Source organism: Bos javanicus, chromosome 20, assembly GCF_032452875.1.
Source record: "Bos javanicus breed banteng chromosome 20, ARS-OSU_banteng_1.0, whole genome shotgun sequence".
NCBI lineage: Eukaryota > Metazoa > Chordata > Mammalia > Artiodactyla > Bovidae > Bos > Bos javanicus.
Genome location: NC_083887.1, coordinates 53,558,587 through 53,581,349, shown reverse-complemented (window position 1 = coordinate 53,581,349; position 22,763 = coordinate 53,558,587). Strand labels below are relative to the sequence as shown.

Sequence of the window (22,763 nt, the reverse complement as noted above, 5' to 3'; positions counted from 1 at the left end):
TTCACTTTCTGCCAGATTTTTAGTGAAATAAAATTCCCTCACTATTAAAGGATACATTCTTGCCTCTTCCATTGAACATGAACTATTAACTTCATTAATTCTGGCTACCAAAACTCTTAGTACTTTTATAATTCCTTAATTCAGACTCACAAAGCTAAAAAATTGAAACACTTGAAATTCTTTTCTTGCAAAATCTTCTGCAACCTCTGTGACAGTTAGAGCTGTTTATTATGGTGTAATTCTAACTTCCCCAGGCAGTGGGGCTTTGCTTACTTTTATTCAGTTACTTTTCAATGTTCTAATGCAGTTCACTGTCGCTGATTGGTTCCAATTTTCATCTTAAGTTTTCATTTCTTAATTTTATCATATTACTCCTAGTAATTACTTTCACATATCATTGCTCTTTCTTACTTATAAAATCAAACTTTTCCCTCTTTAATAAGAACACATTTCATATTCCTCTAGATAAGTTATCATCTTCCCCATCAATCATTTTCTAGCCAGCTCTACATATTTGGAACATTTTAATTGTTTCTCATTAATCACTTCTACTATTCATTAAATCACACTAATATATTCCTCCTCTGGAACTATGCAACCATCATAAATAGATACATACCAAAAACAGCATTTAGCCAAGTTGTTCTAATACTCACTTCTTCATGGACTCTAAGAAGATCCTAAAATTCTGTTTTCCTACATAATAAAAGTGACTCATAGGACCTCTCCTTGATCCAGTTATTATATTGCATCATGATCCATGTGTTTCATCACTGAAATGGGATGGTAATAATGATATTGATACCAATATTTAAATAAAAAATGGAACTACAATTGTGCAAAATATGGCCAAGTCCTGGAATTTTATGAAAAAAAGCATATTCTGTTATTTGGTTATTTTGAAATTTTACTTTTGTATTGGGGTATAGTCAATTTTGTGATGGTTTCAGGTGAACAGCAAAACAATTCAGTTATACATGTATCCATTCTCTTGCAATCCCCTTCCTACCCAGGTTGCCACATAACATTGAGTGGAGTTCCTTGTGTTATACAGTAGGAACTTGTTGGTTATCCATTTTAAATATAGCAGTGTGTATTGTACATAACCTTGCCAAACTCCCTAATTATCCCTTCCCTCTTGGAAACCATGTTTGTTCTCTAACTCTATGAGTCTCTCTCTGTTTTGTAGGTTGATTTGTGCCATTTCATTTTAGATTCCACATATAAGGTATGTCATACAATATTTCTCCTTCCCTGTCTGAGTTACTTCACTCAGAATGAAACTCTCTAGGTCCATCCATGTTTCTGTAAATTACATCATTTCATTCTTTTCAATGGCTGAGTAATATTCCATTGTATATATGTACTATAACTTCTTTATCCATTCCTCTATCAGTGGATATTTAGGTTGTTTCTATGTCTTGACTATTATAAACAGTGCTGCAATGAAAATTGGGGTGCATGTATCTTTTCAGATCATGTTTTCCTCCACATATATGCCTAGAAGTGGGATTGCAGGGTCTTATGGTAGCTCTACTTTGAGTTTTTTTTAAGTTGTGCATCTTGTCCCATCACTTCATGGGAAATAGATGGGGAAACAGTGGAAACAGTGTCAAACTATTTTTTCGGGCTCGAAAATCACTGCAGATGGTGACTTCAGCCATGAAATTAAAAGACGTTTACTCCTTGGAAGAAAAGTTATGACCAACCTAGATAGCATATTGAAAAGCAGAGACATTACTTTACCAACAAAGGTCCGTCTAGTCAAGGCTATGGTTTTTCCAGTAGTCACATATGGATGCGAGAGTTGGACTATGAAGAAGGCTGAGCACCAAAGAATTGATGCTTTTGAGCTGTGGTGTTGGAGAAGACTCTTGAGAGTCCAGTGGACTGCAAGGAGATGCAACCAGTCCATTCTAGAGGAGATCAGCCCTGGGTGTTCTTTGGAAGGAATGATGCTAAAGCTGAAACTCCAGTACTTTGGCCACCTCACGTGAAGACTTGACTCATTGGAAAAGACTCTGATGCTGGGAGAGATTGGGGGCAGGAGGAGAAGGGGACAATAGAAGATGAGATGGCTGGATGGCATCACCTACTCGACGGACATGAGTTTGGGTGAACTCCGGGAGTTGGTGATGGACAGGGAGGCCTGGTGTGCTGCGATTCATGGGATCGAAAAGAGTTGGACATGATTGAGCGACTGAACTGTTGTGGATAGCTCAACTTATCAGGCTGTTTCAACAAATCATTAATTTCCAACTAGTATACTAAATAGTATTACAATGCTGAGTGCTCAGTCTTTTCAGTTGTGTCTGACTGTTTGTGACCTCATGGACTGTAGCCCCCAGGCTCCTTAGGATTTCCCAGGCAAGAATACTGGAGTGGGTTGCTGAACCCTACTCTACAGGATCTTCCCAGACCAAGGTATGGAACCTGAATCTCCTGTATTGCAGGCAGATTCTTTACCACTGAGCCACTTCTGCTGCTGCTGTTGCTAAGTCGCTTCAGTCGTGTCTGACTCTGTGCAACCCCATAGACAGCAGCCCAACAGGCTCCCCCATCCCTGGGATTCTCCAGGCAAGAATACTGGAGTGGGTTGCCATTTCCTTCTCCAATGCTTGAAAGTGAAAAGTGAAAGTGAAGTCGCTCAGTCGTGTCTGACTCCTAGCGACCCCATGGAGTGCAGCCCACCAGGCTCCTCCATCCATGGGATTTTCCAGGCAAGAGTACTGGAGTAGGGTGCCATTGCCTTCTCCTGGGGAAGCCCAAATAATATTACTGGAATAGTGGGGGGAGAGGGTGTGATGATTTGGAAGAATGGCATTGAAACATGTATAATATCATATATGAAACGAATCACCAGTCCAGGTCGATGCAGGATACAGGATGCTTGGGGCTGGTGCACTGGGATGACCCAGAGGGATGGTACGGGGAGGGATGTGGGAGGGGGGTTCAGGATGGGGAACACGTGCACACCTGTGGCGGATTCATGTTGATGTATGGCAAAACCAATACAATATTGTAATTGGCCTCCAATTAAAATACATTTAAATTTTAAAAAAGTGTTAATTAATGTCAAAGTAGTTTCAATGAATCTATCACTCCATAGCCATGCCTATGGATGAAGAATCAGAACTAAAGTTGCCACAAAGCAGTCCTCTGTCAAAGCTATTTTAAATACAGTGGTAGATTTCACTGAATTGAACTTTCGTCTCTTCAGTTTCTGGCTGAACATGAGGACCACTTCCAAGATACTTAAATCTTATAAGAATAAAAATAATAGCTTGATTTTTAAATACAATCTCTAAGCAATGTTTTATTTCAATAGTTCATTAGTATTAGAAACCAATTTCTTATTATGTATGAAGTGTATGCGTTTGTAATAAGTTGGTATACCATATTTCTATTGCACTTCGTGGCTCACAGGCTCATAACTTCACAATCTGATGGCAAAGAACATCCTGATTATTATTCTGTCACTCAATGCAAGACGAAGAAATGATACAGAAAAATTCAGTAAATACAATCCACTAACAATTTAAAAATGTGATTATTTTGAATGGGTGTAGTATGGATAAGGAAATGGCAACCCACTCCAGTGTTCTTGCCTGGAGAATCCCAGGGGTGGGGGAGGCTGGTGGGCTGCCGTCTATGGGGTTGCACAGAGTTGGACACGACTGAAGCGACTTAGCAGCAGCAGCAGTATGGTTTTAGTTGGAAACACTTCCTATTTTTTCTCAGGGTTAATTTAAACTTAAATACTTTTTTAACTTTTTATGTTACTCTCACTATCCACCTCTGATTCTTTATTAAATAAAATGGTATAAATGATATATAGTATAAAATTAAAGGGGAAGTAGATTGCCAAAAGCCGTGAATGACAGTTCATGTTGTGCTGTGCTTAGTGGCTCAGTCGTGTCCAGCTCTGCTACCCATGGACTGTAACCTGCCAGGTTCCTCTATCCATAGGATTTCCCAGGCAGGAAAACTGGAGTGGGTTGCCATTTCCTCCTCCAGGAGATCTTCCCAACCCAGAGATCCAACCCAAGTCTCCCACATTGCAGGAAGACTCTGCCATCTGAGGCACCAGGGTGTCTATGCATGCGATACCAAAGGGGAGGAGGGAGGAGGAGGGATAAATTAGGAAGATGGCATTAATATATACACACTACTATGTATAACTAGGTAACCAACAAGAACCTACTTTATAGCACAGGCAGCTATACGCAATATTTTGTAATATCCTCTGAGGGAAAAATCCACAGAAGATAGACAGATAGATAGATTGATCGATCTATCTATCTAACTGTCTATAGAAATCACTGTGCTGTACACCTGAAAATAATCTGACATTGTAAATCAGCTATGCTTCAATGAGAAAATATTGGTATCATTCACAAAAGTATACATAGGATGTGCTATTCTTTATGTGATTATAGGTAATTTAGATAACGTGAAATAAAGGAAGGCAGTAAGATAAGCTCATGGAGTTTTCTGGAAAGTGTAGTTAACACTCAGTGCAAATAGATGAAGAAAGAAAGAAAAGAAGAAATGCAGGTATTGAAGTATCACTGTGCTTATTAGCCAGGCACAACTTAGAGCACTATTTTACTTCATTTATCTCTCGTAACAATCACTTTGTAGAACATTAAAATTAAGAAAACTGAAGATTAGAGATTTGTGATAATGTCATACATCTCTTACATGGCAAGACCAAAATTTATTTTTCATCAAACAGTAAAAATGGTATTTTCCACCATCCTTCACTGACTAAAAAACCAAGTTAAAATTTTAGGCTTAAAATAATAGGCATTGCTTTTGCAATTAAGTGTACTTGAAGAAGGCGATAGCACCCCACTCCAGTACTCTTGCCTGGAAAATCCTATGCAGGGAGGAGCCTGGAAGGCTGCAGTCCATGGGGTCACTGAGGGTTGGACACGACTGAGCGACTTCACTTTCACTTTTCACTTTCACACATTGGAGAAGGAAATGGCAACCCACTCCAGAGTTCTGTTTTATAGAGCAGGGCTGATTTTGATCTTTGGGAAGATTAGCTGTTCTGCCTTGCTGGCTCAAGTGAGCTGCCTTTGAGATTAAATAAGGAACAAGTTCGAAAGGACTGTTTTATCTATTTCCTGCCATCTGTATGAGTGCCTCTTGAAGGTTAAAATCCAGAGTTACATGGCTTAATTTTCAAATTGCAGTAGTTTGTAACATTATATATATATTATCCATTTTAGAGATATTCCATTGAGATATGGGATAACTCTAAAATGGATAATCCTAATCTGAAGGATTAAGAAATTAAATAAATGCACACATTGGATTTTAGAGGAAGTACCAGAGAAGGCGATGGCACCCCACTCCAGTACTCTTGCCTAGAAAATCCCATGGACGGAGGAGCCTGGTGGGCTGCAGTCCATGGGGTCGCTAAGAGTCGGACACAACTGAGCGACTTCACTTTCACTTTTCACTTTCCTGCATTGGAGAAGGAAATGGCAACCCACTCCAGAGTTCTTGCCTGAAGAATCCCAGGGACGGGGGAGCCTGATGGGCTGCCATCTCTGGGGTTGCACAGCGTCAGACATGACTGAAGCGACTTTTTAGCAGCATAGACTATATTAAAAAAATAAATTCAGGAAAAAAAGTGAAAGATAATTTGGACTCATTAAATATCAAGGTTATATTTAGTATTAACATTATCACTTAACACAATTACAACACTTACCTTGAAAATACCTATTGTGTATGTGCATGTGTGTATGCAGTATCAAACAGAGAGTGTTAATTACATATAGGTGCACACTCATGCACACACATGATTTTGGCTTCATTTTTCACAAGGAACTTAAAATTAATTGAGGCCATGAAGGGTGGTAAGATCCCCATTGTTCTTACTCACACAATATATACTTGTATTTTATATTATGTGTGTATTCACACCATCCACCACTTCCCTCACGTTTTGTAAAGATAATAAAGCTTCCTAGTTTATATAGACAGTAGTTCTCAATTGACAAGGATCCTCTGTTTCCCATTCCCCCGCATATATTCCAGCTAGATCACTACAAACTTATCTGCAAACATTAAATTCTCCCTCCTATTTGATTCTGTCAAAGAAGGAGGCATATTATCATAAATTCTTTCTTTTCATCTGCAATCAATATATCAAACAGGGTCATCTCTACCTCAGAGGATCTTTCTAATTCAATTACCCTCTCTTTAGTATCCTCAGTTTCTTGTCTCTTGACTTTTTATCCATCTGCTATAAACATACTTTCCATCTCCCAACTTACAATTAAAATCTTCATTTTATGATGTTCTCATTTATTTGCCTCCCTGGCCTTACTACAAAGCTTCTTAAAGAGGATGGTGTGTTTAAACTTTTTTCTCCCATTTCTTTGCCTCCCATATATAGTCTCTACACTACAATAAATTTGTTCTTCTCTTCATTGTAGCAGATGTTTCCTTCATGTTTCCTTTCAACTAGGTAATACAAGTAACTTTTGATATTCTAAACGGACAAACTCCTGAGCCAAATTTTCCATCATCAATTTCTGTTGTTTTATTCGGTAAGTCATGTCTGACGTTTTTGCAACCCCATGGATAGCAGCCTGCCAGGCTCCTCTGTTCATCTGATTTTCCAAGCAAGAAAACTGGAGTGGGTTGCCATTTCCTTCAACAGGGAATCTTCCTGACCCAGGCATCGAACCACATCTCCTGCTTTGGCAGGTGGATTCTTTACCACTGAGCCACCAGGAAAGCCCACACAACATTCTAGTTAGGTTTAAAGGAATAGTAAAGGTGTGCCTGTGTGCTCAGTCGCTCAGTTGTGTCCAACTCTGAATCTTTACAGCCTATGGACTATAGCCCACCAGGCTCCTCTGTCCATGGAATTTTCCAGACAAGAATACTGGAGTGGGTTGCTATTTTCTACTACAGGGGATCTTCCGAACCTGAAGATCATACCTGAGTCTCCTGCGACTCCTGCATTGACAGGTAGACTCTTTACCACTCAACCACCAGGGAAGCTCCATAATGGGTGTACCAGCTCAATAAAGATTTGGGAATAAGCTCTTAAAACCCTTCCTGACACAGAGGAAACACTCAACAAATGTGATGTTACTATCTGTTGTGATGAAAATGAGATGCTGATGTTGAGCTGAATTAACTTTTATAATCCTAAATGGTTTCATAGATTAGAATCCTTCGTATTTTTAATGACTATATTCCTCCTATTCAGCCTCCTTTGGGAATTTTCACTGAAAAAATTCTTTTTATTTTGATATTTTCTTCAAAGACTCTCTTTCCTGCCTTCTGCTTGTTTCTTAAAAGCTAGTGTTCCCTAGGGTTTAGGATTCATCTTTCAGAAAGAATTATTCATCCACTTACCTGTATTTACTTGAGAGAAGAAGCCATCCAACGAATGAAAAGCAGACATTCCTTGTTTCATTTTTCAGTGTATAGTATTGTGTTGGCCAAAAAGTCCATTTGAGATTTTCTTAACATTTTATAGAAAGCCCCAAACAAAATTTTTTGGCCAATTCAATATATCCATTCATTATGCTAGTGCTTATTGAATGCCTATTCAGTGTCAGAAAACACGCTAGACATTGGGAATGCAGCAACAAATTAAAAAAATAATCTTGTTCTCTTGTAGCTTATATTAAAATTTCATTAGAAATAGAGACATCAAATGAGACCTTGTCACTTCCTGCTTAGATAGCTCCAGTGGCTTTCCATTGGGTAAAATATAACAATATTCTATGTGTTTTCCTATGCACTAGCTTCTTCATTCTCTCTGCTCCAGAATCAAGGATGTTATTTAGGCTTTCACTGTGCTACATTCAACCCCACTCAGCTTCTCACTGTGTTTTCTTTCCTCTTCCTTTAATTCTCTCATCTAATTACCTCAAAATGCCAACATCTGCTGGATCATCGAAAAAGCAAGAGAGTTCCAGAAAAACATCTATTTCTGCTTTATTGACTATGCCAAAGCCTTTGACTGTGTGGATCACAATAAACTGTGGAAAATTCTGAAAGAGATGGGAATACCAGACCACCTGACCTGCCTCTTGAGAAATCTGTATGCAGGTCAGGAAGCAATAGTTAGAACTGGACATGGAACAACAGACTGGTTAAAAATAGGAAAAGGAGTACATCAAGGCTATATATTGTCACCCTGCTTATATAAGTTCTATGCAGCATTCCATTCCAGAAATGCTGGGCTGGAAGAAGCACAAGCTGGAATCAAGATTGCCAGGAGAAAGATCAATAACCTCAGATACGCAGACGACACCACCCTTATGGCAGAAAGTGAAGAGGAACTAAAAAGCCTCTTGATGAAAGTGAAAGTGGAGAGTGAAAAAGTTGGCTTAAAGCTCAACATTCAGAAAACAAAGATCATGGCATCTGGTCCCATCACTTCATGGGAAATAGATGGAGAAACAGTGGAAACAGTGTCAGGCTTTATTTTTGGGGCTCCAAAATCACTGCAGATGATGATTGCAGCCATGAAATTAAAAGACGCTTACTCCTTGGAAGGAAAGTTATGATCAACCTAGATAGCATATTCAAAAGCAGAGACATTACTTTGCCAACAAAGGTCTGTCTAGTCAAGGCTATGGTTTTCCCTGTGTTCATGTATGGATGTGTGAGTTGGACTGTGAAGAAAGCTGAGTGCAGAAGAATTGATGCTTTTGAACTGTGGTGTTGGAGAAGACTCTTGAGAGTCCCTTGGACTGCAAGGAGATCCAACCAGTGCATTCTGAAGGAGATCAGCCCTGGGATTTCTTTGGAAGGAATGCTGCTAAAGCTGAAACTCCAATACTTTGGCCACCTCATGCGAAGATTTGACTCATTGGAAAAGACTCTGATGCTGGGAGGGATTGGGGGCAGAAGGAGAAGGGAACGACAGAGGATGAGATGGCTGGATGGCATCACCAACTTGATGGACATGAGTTTGGGTGAACGGGAGTTCATGATGGACATGGAGGCCTGGCATGCTGCAATTCATGGGGTCGCAACGAGTCAGACATGACTGAGCGACTGAACTGAACTGAACTGAAGTAGGTTTTAATTCTCTGTTCAACTGCTGCTAACTAATCAGACAGGATTAAACACCCTAAATTTTGCCTTCCCAATAGCACTGTTTAACTCTGTCATAGATCTCTTTTATTATCCATCTAAGAATGCATGTGATACTTGATTGGTGTCTCTCCACTTCCATAGGTGGGAAGCTCTAAGCAGGCTGAGAATGACTTTTCCTTGGCTCAGGGTTTTATGGCTCATGTAGAACACAATTACTGGCACATAAGAGACACTTAAAACTCAATATTTGTTAAAATAAAGATGTGGAAATTAACTCTTTTTATCAACACTTTTTTTTATCCCCGTTTGGCAATTTCAGAAAGATTAAAATGAGAAGATATTTAGGTGAAGAATCAATATCATATATAGACCAGTGATGACTATTTTGTAAGTATTTGCACACTTTAAACTCTGCTTCTCAGGCCCCTTTTGTGACATACAAAAAACATATTAATCTTCAATTTTAAATCAATATAAAATTATGATCATTAGAAGAATAAATGAGATTTTACATAGTACAAATATAAATATATATACAAAACCAGACAGATATCTAGACAGATATCTAGATAATACAATAAATGACAACTAGATTCAAATAGATAAATAGATGATTGATAGACTGACATATTGATTGATTCAGTTCACTATTACAGTGTGTGTGCTTAGCTGTTCAGCTGTGTCTGACTCTTTGAGACCCCATGGACTTTGACCTGTCAGGCTCCTTTGTTCATGGGGATTCTCTAGGCAAGAATACTGGAATGGGTTGCCATGCCCTCTTCCAGGGGATCTTCCCAATTCAGGATAGAACCCAGGTCTCCCACACTGCAGGCAGATTCTTTACCGTTTGAGCCATCAGAATATAATTTTTCAGCCTTTGTTCTCAACATACCATACAGTAGAATCATCCAGAGTACTTGTTAAAAAGACTAATTCCCCACTCCCACTCCAGCCTTTCTGAATCAAAATATAATGAAGGTAAGGTCTAGGGACTTGCATGTTACAAGATTTTCAAGCTGAAATTGTTAAACATTTAAATACTGAGGCATACTTCTTTGGAAGTTACGTTTAAATTCTCCTTTGATAATTGCCTGTGTTCTACTTCATTCTTACAAAGGCAAGAGCATAGTGTTCTCTTAAAAGCAAAAGGCAATAGGTTTAGTCTGGTGACAAATTCTTAGGAATAAAACAGAATGAGGGTAATGAGAAGTAAATGGCTTCACTAAAAGGTCCATGATCATCAAGCAGGAAAGTCTTATAATGCTACTTTGATTAGCATAACATAAAATAATGATATTAATAGAACTGGAATTCATGATAACTATGCTATCTGAAAATAAAAATAAGGGAATACATTCATAGTGTTTTCTACATCTGATCTTCCCACCATACTAAAACACTTAGGGCTTCCCTGGTGGCTCAGATAGTAAAGAATCTGCCTGCAGGAAGATACTCTGGAGGAGGAAATGGCAACCCACTCCAGTATTCTGGACTGGAGAATCCCATGGATGGAGAAGCCCTGGTGGGCTATAGTCCATGGGGTCATGGAGTTGGATACAACTCAGCAACTAACACAAGAAATGATTTAAACAGTTAGACATAATCATAATTCAAATGTAATTACATATTAAAGAGGAAATACTTTGTCATTTTAATGACTTGAAAATATACATTATTAATATCTTGCCAAATTTGCTTTAATAGGAAAATGAGTGAATTGCCTAGCTTACTAACAGTACTTTTTTTTCACCTTTTTTAAGGAAAGGATCCCTTCTCTTGTTTCTTTGTCAGTAGAGATGGAGAATATGCCAACACCGTCACCATTAATGATGGAGTATGTCATGTCCGCATTTGAGCCAGTGTCTGCATCATTTGCCTTGATTTTCCCAACAGCTGAACCAACTTGAGCTGACTCAGGAACATACAGCTGATAGTGCTCTGAAAAAAATATTTTATATTAAAATTATTTGATATAATAATGGTCATAAAACAATAATCATTTCATAAAAAGACACTGAAATATTTAGGCCACACATCTATTAATGTTTACATCTATTTCAACAATGTTCACATTTCCCTATAGGCACTTATGATAGATATTAAGCATAATATACATGTTGTCACTAATTGTTTTATTGAGAAGTTAGAAACATCTATTACAGTGATTGATTGATTTATTATATAAAGCTTCAAATAACTATAAATAACAGAAACCTTTAATTAAAATGTAATTTTATAAAAATTTCAACCAAGGTTACATTAATGAGATGTAATACTATACATAAATACAATTAGGCCATATAGATAGGTGAATGTTAAACATCTATAAAAATAACTTCTGAGTTAATACTTTTTTTAGTTTTGGTATGATACTTCATTTTTTTGGTTAGTGCATCTGTAAGTGTGTGGAGTATTCTAATTTTCTTCTGGTAAAATTGCATGTTTTAAAGTGCTATATGTTGTTGTTGTTCAGTCATTAAGTCATGTTCAACTCTTTACAACTCCATGGACTACAGCGTGCCAGGCTTCCCTGTCCTTCAGTATCTCCCAGAGATTGCTCAAGTTCATGTCCATTGAATTGGTGATGCCTTCCAACCATCTCATTCTCTGTCAATCGTTCTCCTCCTGATTTCAATCTTTCCAAACATCAGGGTCTAATCCAATGTGTTGGCTCATTGCATCACATGGCCAAAGTATTGGTCCTCAGCTTCAGCATCAGTCCTTCCAATGAATATTCAGGGTTGATTTCATTTAGATTGACTGGTTTGATCTCTTTGATGTCCAACAGGCTCTCAAGAGTCTTTTCCAGCACCTACATGAAGATACTGAAAACTGACTTTTATATGTGTATTTGTACGTGTCTGCTTGTTATGCAACAAAGATTTTTCCCAGTTCTATAAATTTGTTTACACTATACTTGACTTCAAATATTATTTTTATAGTTCAACAGCCCTCACCAACATAACAGTTCATGAGTAGAGCACCTTCTGCGAAACATGATCCCCTGATCTTAATCATGTGCTTTGACCAGGATCTGTCAGATTGCTAAAGGCACCATATTCCTCTTAACAAAGTTATTTGACCTGGGAAAAGCATGAAACCCACAATTTTATAGGACTCCACCATTCTTCTCACAGTTGATGAATGCAAGGATAGGCAGGTGATTCACAAGGAGATTCCATTCCCCAAAATGTTCAAACTGGAGCTCATCTCTCTTCGCTGTGATACACTGAAAGAAGCTTCTGACAATGCATGTGCTTCCAAAATTCATGTTGGAATAACTAATCTAAGGTCTGTAATAAAGTTTTAGAATCCTTAAAAATGTTACAATATTCGGGAAAGTGAAAGTGTTAGTCATTCGGTTGTATCCGACTCTTTGCAACCCGTGGACTGTAGCCTGCCAGGCTCCTTTGTCCATGGGATTTTCCAGGCAAGAATACTGAAGTGGGAACCATTTCCTTCTCCAGGAGATCTTCCTGACCCAGGGATTGAACCTGAGTCTCCTGTTTTGCATACAGATTTTCTTTACCATCTGAGCTACCAGGGAAGCTCCAGGAAGTTACATATAAAATAGGACAGTGTTCTGATGAAAAACATATAGAAAAGTTGTAAAATAAATTAGAATCTATTGCCCAAAACTTTTTGAGATAGGCTAGGAAGTCAACTTCCTGGTTGCGAAAGACTGTAAGTTCCAGCTATACTATAACTTTCTATAATTCAATAAGCCACCTAAAGGATTTTTGACTAGTGAAAATTAGGGTGATGACACTTGTAAAAAAAAGCCTTTTTACACAGAAATAAATAAGTAAATCACATAATTATTATGATGGTATTATTACAAAGCACATCGTTTTAACAAAGGAAGTTGAAAAAATAGTACCAGAGGGTCATAAAAGAGGCATGGCTCAGAAAACCTTTAGGCATACTCTTTCAAGAAGAAGCCTATCCTGGAAGAAGAAGATTCAGTGCAAAGAAAGAATGGATATTTGTTGCTAGACAGACCTTTGTTGACAAAGTAATATCTCTGCTTTTTAATATGCTATCTAGATTGGTCATAACTTTTCTTCCAAGGAGCAACTGTCTTTTAATTTCATGGCTGCAGTTACCATCTGCAGTGATATCAATGCCCTTAAGTAATTCCCTTTCCTCAAATGTTGGCTAAATATGGGGACTCACTTCTAATAAATTGAATATAGCAAAATTAATGAGGTATCACTTCCAAGATAAGGTTATGAAAGCGCTGTGGTTTCTTTCATGAGTACTATTTTTCAAGCTCCCTTAGATTGCTTCCCTGGGGGAAACTATCTACGATGTTGTATTGAAGCCCTATGGAGTGTACCACATGACAAAAGACTGAAAACTGGCAACAGTGATGTTAGTAAGCTGGAAGCAAAAACCATCCCTGCCTCCCCCAGGAAAGTTTCTGAATAAGATCACAACCCCTACTGCCAAACATACGGGGATCTAATAAACCTGAACCTGAAGTACCCAGCTAAGTCAAACCTATATTCCTGATCTCCAGAAATCATGAGGTAATAAATATTGGTTGTTTAAGCTCCTCAATTGGATGATTTACAATACACCAATAGATCATTCATATACAGCAGCCTTGGAGTTGTCAGTGATTTGACAAATACAAGGGACCCTGTTTAGTTCTTTCCTTTCTGTGGTGCTTTGCCTAATGATTGGGGAAATTAAAAGCAAAATTGAAACAAAAATCCAAACAAGCAAACAAAACATGATAAGCAGTTATTCTTGGAGCCAAGTTTTCAAATGCCTTTTAATCTCCCAATTTTATTTTGTAAATAAATAAATAAATAAATTATTGCTGTTATATCCAGTTATAATCAAATTCTCAGCTCGGCCTCCTAACAGTGGTCCCCAACCTTCTTAGCACCAGACACCCATTTCATGGAAAACAATTTTCCCATGGACTGGTGGTGGAGGTTGGTGTGGGGATTCAAGCACGTTACACTTATTGAGCACTTGATTTCTAATGCTACTGCTAATCTGCCTGGAGGTACTGGTCCTCTGGCTAGAGGTTGGGGACCGCTGGGTTAGAGGATACCATGAAGTAGGTACATGCTTAGTCATGTCTAACTCTTTGAAACCCCATGGACTGTATTCTGCCAAGGTCTTCTTTCCATGGGATTCCTAGGCAAGAATACTGGAGTGGGTTGCCATTTCCTTCTCCAGAGGATCTTCCCAACCCAGGGACTGAACACATGCTGCCTGCTGCTCCTGCACTGCAGACAAATTCTTTACCACTGAGCCACCTTGGAAGCCCCTAGAAGACACCAGACATTCAGTAATTACACTCTTTGCTTTTTTTTTTTTTTTTTACCAAACGGAGTTGAAAATTTCTTTCCACATAAAAACCTACACATGGACTTTTATAGCATCTTTATTCATCACAGATAAAACCTGGAAACCATCATTTATTTTTGCTTTTATTGCCTATGTTTTGTGCCATATTCATGAAATTTTTGCCAAGACCAATGTCAAGAATCCTTTTCCCTCTGAGTTCAATGGATGTAAAATTTCAGTCATACTCTCTCTTGTGTGTGCTCAGTCATGTACAATTATTTGGGACCAGATGAATTGTATCCCATGATGCTCCTCTGTCCATAGGATTATCCCAGCAAGAATACTGGAGTGGGTTGTCATTTCCCACTTCAGGGTATCTTCCTGAGGATTGAACCCATGTCTCCTGCATTTTCTGGTGGATTCTTTACCACTGAGCCACATGGGAAGCTGACTCAATTATATCAGATGATTTAATAATTCTAGAGACCTGCTGTATGACATGGTGCCTACAGTTAACACTGTAGTGTTGTGGTCTTCAAAATATGGGACTACAGCAAACTAAAAGAGTTCTGCACAGCAAAGCAGATAATCAACCAAATTAAAAGGCAATGCAGAGGATGCATGGAAATATTTGCAAACTTGCAAAACATATAAATAACTCCTACAACTCAAGCAAAACAAAACAGAAACAATAACGATTTTAAAAATGCACAAATGATTTGAGCAGAAATTTCTCCAAAAAAAGACATAAAAATAGGCAACAGTTATATGAAAATATGCTCAACATCATTAACTATCAGGGAAACGCAAATTAACACTCTAGTGAGAGATAACCTGAAAACTGTTAGGCTGGCTATTGTTGGCAAAATAGAAAATAAAAAGTGTTGGCATAGTTTTGGAGAAACTGAAATCCTTGGACACTCTTGGTGGGAAAGTAAATGGTGTAGCAGCTACATAAAAGAGTATGGAGTTCCTTGAAAAGAGTAAATATAGAACTACAACATGATCCAGAAATCCTACTTCAGGGTACATACTCCAAGGAATTGAAATTACAATCTCCAAGAGATGTCTGTGTCCTTATGGTATCTGCAGCACTATTCACAATGGCCAAGATAACAGAAACAAGCCATGTCTATTTTATTCATCACATCAGATCAGTTGCTCAATCGTGTCCGACTCTTTGCGACCCATGAATTGCAGCACACCAGGCCTGCCTGTCCATCACCAACTCCTGGAGTTCACTGAGACTCACGTCCATCGAGTCAGTGATGCCATCCAGCCATCTCATCCTCTGTCGTCCCCTTCTCCTCCTGCCCCCAAGCCCTCCCAGCATCAGAATCTTTTCCAATGAGTCAACTCTTCCCATGAGGTGGCCAAAGTACTGGAGTTTCAGCTTTAGCATCATTCCTTCCAAAGAAATCCTTGGGCTGATCTCCTTCAGAATGGACTGCTTGGATCTCCTTGCAGTCCAAGGGACTCTCAAGAGTCTTCTCCAACACCACAGTCCAAAAGCATCAATTCTTCAGCACTCAGCCTTCTTCACAGTCCAACTCTCACATCCATACATGACCACAGGAAAAACCATAGCCTTGACTAGACAAAACTTTGTTGGCAAAGTAATGTCTCTGCTTTTGAATATGCTATCTAGGTTGGTCGTAACCTTCCTTCCAAGGAGTAAGCGTCTTTTAACAAAAATAATGAATAAATTGTCCAATAAGATAAAAATATCAGCAATTTGGGAAACATAACTATTGAATGTATAGTGGGTATGTGTGTGTATATGAAATTCTAGTGAGATAATTATAGAATTAATAGAAGAAAAAATTTAAAATAAAACAGATATTATGATAAATGGATATGAACTCAATGAACTTTTGAAGTCTCTGACAACAAAGATCACTAAGAATATAAAAATAAAGTTACTAGAATTTAAATGGTTTCAAGGAAACCAAGGTCTTTGGGATCCAGATGCTTTTAGAGTAGAAAGCATATTCTAAAAAGAGCCCAGTGCACTTAATGCTCAAATATTTTATTAATAGTTCTGTTAAACATAAATATTCACACGTTCCTTTGAAATTTTAATCCTAAATATATTTTTTATGTTTTATCACATTTTAAAATACTATGATTAACCTTGGGAGGAAATATCTAAAATTATCCTAAAATAACAAAAGATTTTAGAGAAAACTTTATAGACTAGTTATAACAAAATCATGCCATGATCAATTATGAAGACATACAGCATGCAGAGTCACCTTTAAGAATTCTGACAACTGAGGGTCAACAGTCCCAAAATAATTAGGTTATTATCATCTTTGAATAATAATGATAATACATGAATTTTCATTTGCCTGTTATTTTATGAAAATTGGAATTCCCTTTAGAAATAAAAACACTTGGGAGAATCTTTAAAGGATATAGTTCAAATGTATTTAGAAGTCTTTGACCTGTGGTCTAAAGTTTTGGCTTTCCTATTCGTGATATAATTCAATCACATGGAAAGAGTCAGTTTATGATTTAGAAAGAAATGCACTCTTATTTAAATAAGATTAGCAAAGGTCAAAACTCTCAGAATCTTGGTACACACGGTAAATGATCTCTTGCCTTTCTGTGTTATTTTTACTCAGTAATTGCTCTCTCTGGGAAAAAGAAAAAAGATTTTATCTTGGATAATTTTACAGTACAGTCTAATAGGCATTTCTGTAATTGCCAAAAAACTCCCTCAGTGTACTCTGCTTGAGTTCACAGAAAGGTTATACATTGTAGGAGTGTTATGCAACTTTCAAGAGGAGTAAGGTGGACTAAAAAAATACATTGAGATTTTATTTCTCACAGACACATATAAACACACACACACAAACATATCATATGGATTGTGTTTTTTTACTATCATCATGTATATGTTAGCTTGAGAGAGAGATCATGTATTAATTTTACAGAAATAAATTTTATAATTGGGTTCATAAGGAAAAACACAAATTTAAAACAACAGACTTGGTTCTTCATTTTCCCTGTTAAAATTAAGGGGAGAGGTTTCTTTCTCCCCCAGTTTCCTTTCTTTTCTCAGAGCATTTACAAGAGAAAACTTGTCATGTGTATGACTATATATGTAAAATATTTATATATATATTGCATAGTTAGAAAATATTTACTTTAAAATATCATAATGTCATAGATACAATCATAGATCTAGTTGATATAACAAAGGAATTGATTAAAAATATCTTTTATATAATAGGTTATGCACTAAAAAAATAAAATCCCAATAATTTAGATATTTTTTAAAATGAAGAAATTTATTTTACACATTTTTTGGTATATAAAACAGTCAACTTGTTCTTTACCTGTAGCCTGGCTTTTGTAAAAAATAGTCATATTTAATAATTGTGCTATTCCAGTACACTCATAATTAATAACTTGGTTGTCATATACACAAGCTACAACAGAACAGCCCTGGTTATTGTTTTGATAGTCATCAGTTCTGAATTGTGTAGCAATAAAGAATCACTAAAAAAAAAAAAAAGCTTTCATAGCAAAGCAAATGTTTGTTTTGTTTAAGGCTGAAGGATTTAATGACTTGCAAAAATGTGATGCGAAAACTGTCCCAAACTAACCAGAGTTTCCATATTTGTACCACTACATGTTGTGAGGAGATGAGCTATAGTTGATGAAAATTACAACCAGACAGCCTACTTAATGCTGTGAGGTAAGCTCTTTTCCTGTATCCATAATTTTTGTATGTATTTTGGTCTTTATAATACACAAATATCACCAGGATATGTTTAAATCTGGGTGGTGTCTAATACAATTATGTAAAGTTTAAAAATAAAATAAAATTATAAAAAAAAAATAAACATGCCACAAAAGAAAAAAAAAAAACACATGTTGAGTTGCTTTAATCTGAGTTTCTTTTTTCCCAGTCCTAAAATTTTTCTTTCCAAACATTTATTTTCTGTTGTTGTTTTTGAAGGGATGTTTACATTCATAGATTTTTCTCTCTGTCCTCTCCTGCAAATAAAATACTATTGTGCTTATTGCATAAAGATTTTTCTCTTTTTTTCTCATTTTTATATAATTGTTTTCATATGATCATTGGTTCTTTTGATTTGTATTGCTTTCTTTTTTTTTCACTGTTTCTTTTCTTTTCTTTTTTTACTTTACAATATTGTATTGGTTTTGCCATACATCATGGGAACACGTGATTTGTATTGCTTTCGAGTCTGATCTTCACTGAGCATTTTCAATTTTCTAGAACTCCTAATTTATTTCCTACATCTTCTTTTACACATCGTCAGGGTGCTGAACAAAAATTTATTTATATCAGAAACTTCAAGCCTTCCTTACTTATTATATTGAAACTATTTCTGTTTCTATTTTGTTAAAAATGATGATTAGCTTTCAAACAAGAAAACTCGTTACCTATACTTGGTTTATCTTCAGATCTCTGGACATCTGTAATATCACCTTCTCTTTTATTATAGTAATTGTACATACTCCTAACTTTTATGATTTTGTAATACAAAAAGATTTTTAAAATCTTCTAATATCATCTATTATATATAATTATTATGAGTATTATGTTTTAAAAATACAAAGCAGTTTATATTTTCCCTATGTTTATATCTTTTGTGTAAAGAAATATAATGCTTATGTAGTAATATTGATCAATCACTTTGTGTTTAATATCTTTCTCTTTTAATCTTCCCCTTTTCTAATGCCATAAAATAACCTAATATTTTCCTTTAAAGTATAAATAACATATGTTTTTAATCACTTTGGTAAACCTTTAAGATGTTGAGTTATCTACTTTTACAAGGATGACCACTGGTGCCTGTGCCTTTCATTATCTGATGTGTATTTTATCTGCAACTCCAACTTGGACATATACCAAGTCCTGGGGTACACATTTTATGGCTTCCTAAGGGCTTCACAAAGTCCACTAGATTTACTTTTCAAACCAAGCGGACGTTGATATCTGTTTTATCAACTCCCCTTCAATTATTTTCCTTTAAAAGTTCTTGATTATTTATGAATATGTACCCTTTCACTTGACATTTTGGATCAGTCTAGATTATTGACTCATGCACTAAATGTCACTTACCTTGTGCCAGCATAATTTCAGGTACTGTGCATATGTGCTAAGTCACTTCAGTTGTCTGACTCTTTGCGATGCCATGGACTGTAGCCTGCCAGGCTCCTCTGTCCATGGGTACTCCAGACAAGAAAACTGGAGTGGGTTGTCATGCCCTCCTCCAGGGATCTTCCTGAACCAGGGACTGAACCCACATCCCTTAAGTCTCAGTTCTTTACCACTAGTACCACCTGGGAAGTCCCAGTTTCAAGTACTAAGTATACAGTAAACAAAACAGACCAAAATCCTTATCCTTTTGGAGTGCACATTCTTATGGGCAAGATATATGATAAAACTTTACAGTATATTATGAAGTGATAATGCTAAAGATAACAGATTTTTATTATCGGTTTATATGTTGATTAATCACCAAAATATCTCAGACAACAGCAAATATTTAATTCTATCTTGCATAGGCTAAGAACTATGACTGAGTTATAACTGCTGGGTTAGGCTCAGTTCAAAGTGAATTTTCATTCCAGAATATGAGCTGAAAAGATAGTCATCAGGAAGGGCAAGATGAGGAACAAAGGATGAAACCACTGAAGGGCATTTAAGGTGCCGTGTGGCATGTCTATTCATATACAGCTGGCAAAACAGCCTTTGACACAAAGTTAAGTAGCAGGAGCATATACACCGTTTATAGGAAAACATAAGGGAGGGAAAGAAATAAATGATTGTGGAAAAATAATATAACCTGTACACAGTCTACTCTCTGGACTCAAATAACTCTAGTTTACTCTCTAGAGTCTAAGGGACTATGTGTTGCTTAGAGTTAAAAAATACTTACCAGTTCCCTGACATTCCCAAATCTCTTTAAATGAAGTACCATCTTGATTTTAAGATCTTTCGATATAATCATATACAACATAGATTTTCTTGTTCCAGAGACTACTGAATTAGGACACATTATTTGCCCACCACAAATTCAACATATAATTGGGGATAAAGGCAATGGCAACCCATTCCAGTGCTCTTGCCTGGAGGATCCCATGGGCGGAGGAGCCTGGTGGGCTGCAGTCCATGGGGTTGCTGAGGGTTGGCCATGACTGAGCGACTTCAGTTTCACTTTCCTGCATTGGAGAAGGAAATGGCAACCCACTCCAGTGTTCTTGCCTGGAGAATCCCAGGGACGGGGAAGCCTGGTGGGCTCCCGACTATGGGGTCGCACAGAGTCGGACACGACTGAAGTGACTTAGCAGCAGCAAGGACAAAATTATTGAAATAAAAATCCCATTTAGATGGAAAAAAATGTTAGTGGCTCATACAGCAATTCAAAAATGATTCTATGCAATCATTACAAGGATTTCTGTTCTTAAGACTTTGAGGCTAATTTATTTGTTGAACTCTTTACATTTACATTTTAGCCATAAAAGTTATGAAATTTTTGTTTCTTCCTCTTCTTTTTCATGTCTGTTACAAAATATACTGGTATTTTTTTCTCCTGACCTCATCTCTTTTTTGTAGTATATTATCAAATGCAGCCAATAGTAATCAATTCATACACTTTCTCATTTAAAATCTCTTCTCCTAAAGCCATGGGTACATTAGGTACATTTTCTGCCCTCCAAGTTATTCTAGGAAAATATTTATCAAAGCAAAATACAGTCACCTTATAGCATCCTATAAGCATTACTTAGTGCTTTGCTCTTCTTCAGACACAAATCCACATATTTTATTGTTGTTGCCTTAGTCAAATTAATTGATGAATCCTAAATTCAATGGGAGAATAACTTTCGCTAATAGGAAAGTACAGCAGAGACAGGAAGAGAACATTTACATCTACCAGGGCAGGTAAGAGAGATACCAAGTATTTGAGGATAGGAAGTCAGTAAAATGCTGTTACAAACATAATTCTCTGAGGAAGTGAGACAAATGAGAATGAATGTTGTATAATGATTGCAGTCCCTGACCCAAAGATCTTAAGTAGTTTGTCAGTGAGTTTGAATAATGAACTCACTGAATGCACTTTTTGTTTTCATGCATCTTTATATCATCTTTTAAAAATGCAATTTAGCATGTTAATGTTTCTCTGAGAAACAGTTTTTCCTCTTTTTCCTCAATTTTGAAGCCACTTCTCTATCATTCTTTGTACTCTACTTTTGTTGAAAAGTTCATGGTAAGTTAATTGCTTTCTTTTTGGTTTTGTAATGCTAAACTTCACCATAACACATCTAGGTGATAATAATTTTGACCCTGTTTGGAGCTTCTTATAATTTTTTATCTAAGGATTCATGTCTCTATTTATTCTTGAAAAATCTTAGTCTAGGTTTGTTTGTTTGTTTGTTTTGAATACTGCCTCACCATTTTCTTTGGTGTCTTCATATGAAAGTCATTTGATTGTACATTTGAAACTTTATTTTCCTTTTGTACATAATTATTTCTCTCTTTAATCTTGAGCCTCTCAGATGAATTCTGGCTAATTTTCTTCACATATGTCTTCCAGTTTACTTTCTTTGTGTTCAGTTGTGTCTAACTCTTTTCCTTAATTTACTTGAGTTCTTAACATCAATGCCTGTGCTTTCTTCTGTTGATTGACAGGTGAAGTTTTTTCCTTTTTTTTTTTTTTTAAATTTCAGAGAAAACCCTGGTTTCATGCCATACACCTAGTTTTAGTAACATTTCCCTGAATTCCTGGGATTGTATACTCCCTCTTTCCTCCATGGCTCACAAGCTAAGATGCCAAGCCAGATCCTGCCTTATAGTTGCTCTGAGCTCCCACAACATCAACTTGAAAATTTCTCACTTGAAGTACCAATGCACTCAAACTACTATGACCATGTGAGAATATGAAGTCTACTGAGGGAAAACTTATATCAGTGGTAGAATGCTCATAAACTCCTAAATTCTTATTATTCCAGAGTATCACACTTAGGCTTTACAGAACTCTACAACAGATCTCTGGTAGAAAGGAACTCCTACATGTTCTTTATATTTTCACGGTCAGAAGACAGCACTGCAATACCTAGGCAAATATGCAAGAGTATATGCTCCATAGCCAAAGATGTGGCTGTATTGAGAAAAAAAGGAGTCTCTGAGTTCTATAGCTAATGCCAGCTTATAGATTCTAATACTAACTCATATCTATTGAATTGTTTGTGGTTTTTTTTTTTTTTTTAACAATGGAATCAATATTCAGATTGTCTGCAACTTTTCCCCCTCATTCCTCTAAATTTAAGTTCCTTTTTATAATAGCTACCTAACTGCTGTAAAAGCAAAATATCAATAATTTATA

At 36.7% G+C, this 22,763-nt stretch overlaps 1 protein-coding gene across 5 annotated transcripts in view; it reads right to left on the bottom strand.

Annotated features, from left to right (window-relative positions):
* Positions 1–22,763, bottom strand: part of CDH18 (cadherin 18) — a 590,306-nt gene that overhangs the window by 111,663 nt on the left and 455,880 nt on the right. For all 5 annotated transcript variants that reach the window (XM_061393836.1, XM_061393835.1, XM_061393834.1 and 2 more), the window contains exon 6: positions 10,841–11,028. In XM_061393836.1, coding sequence (XP_061249820.1) covers positions 10,841–11,028 — 188 coding nt within the window. The remainder of the gene's footprint in view (positions 1–10,840; positions 11,029–22,763) is intronic.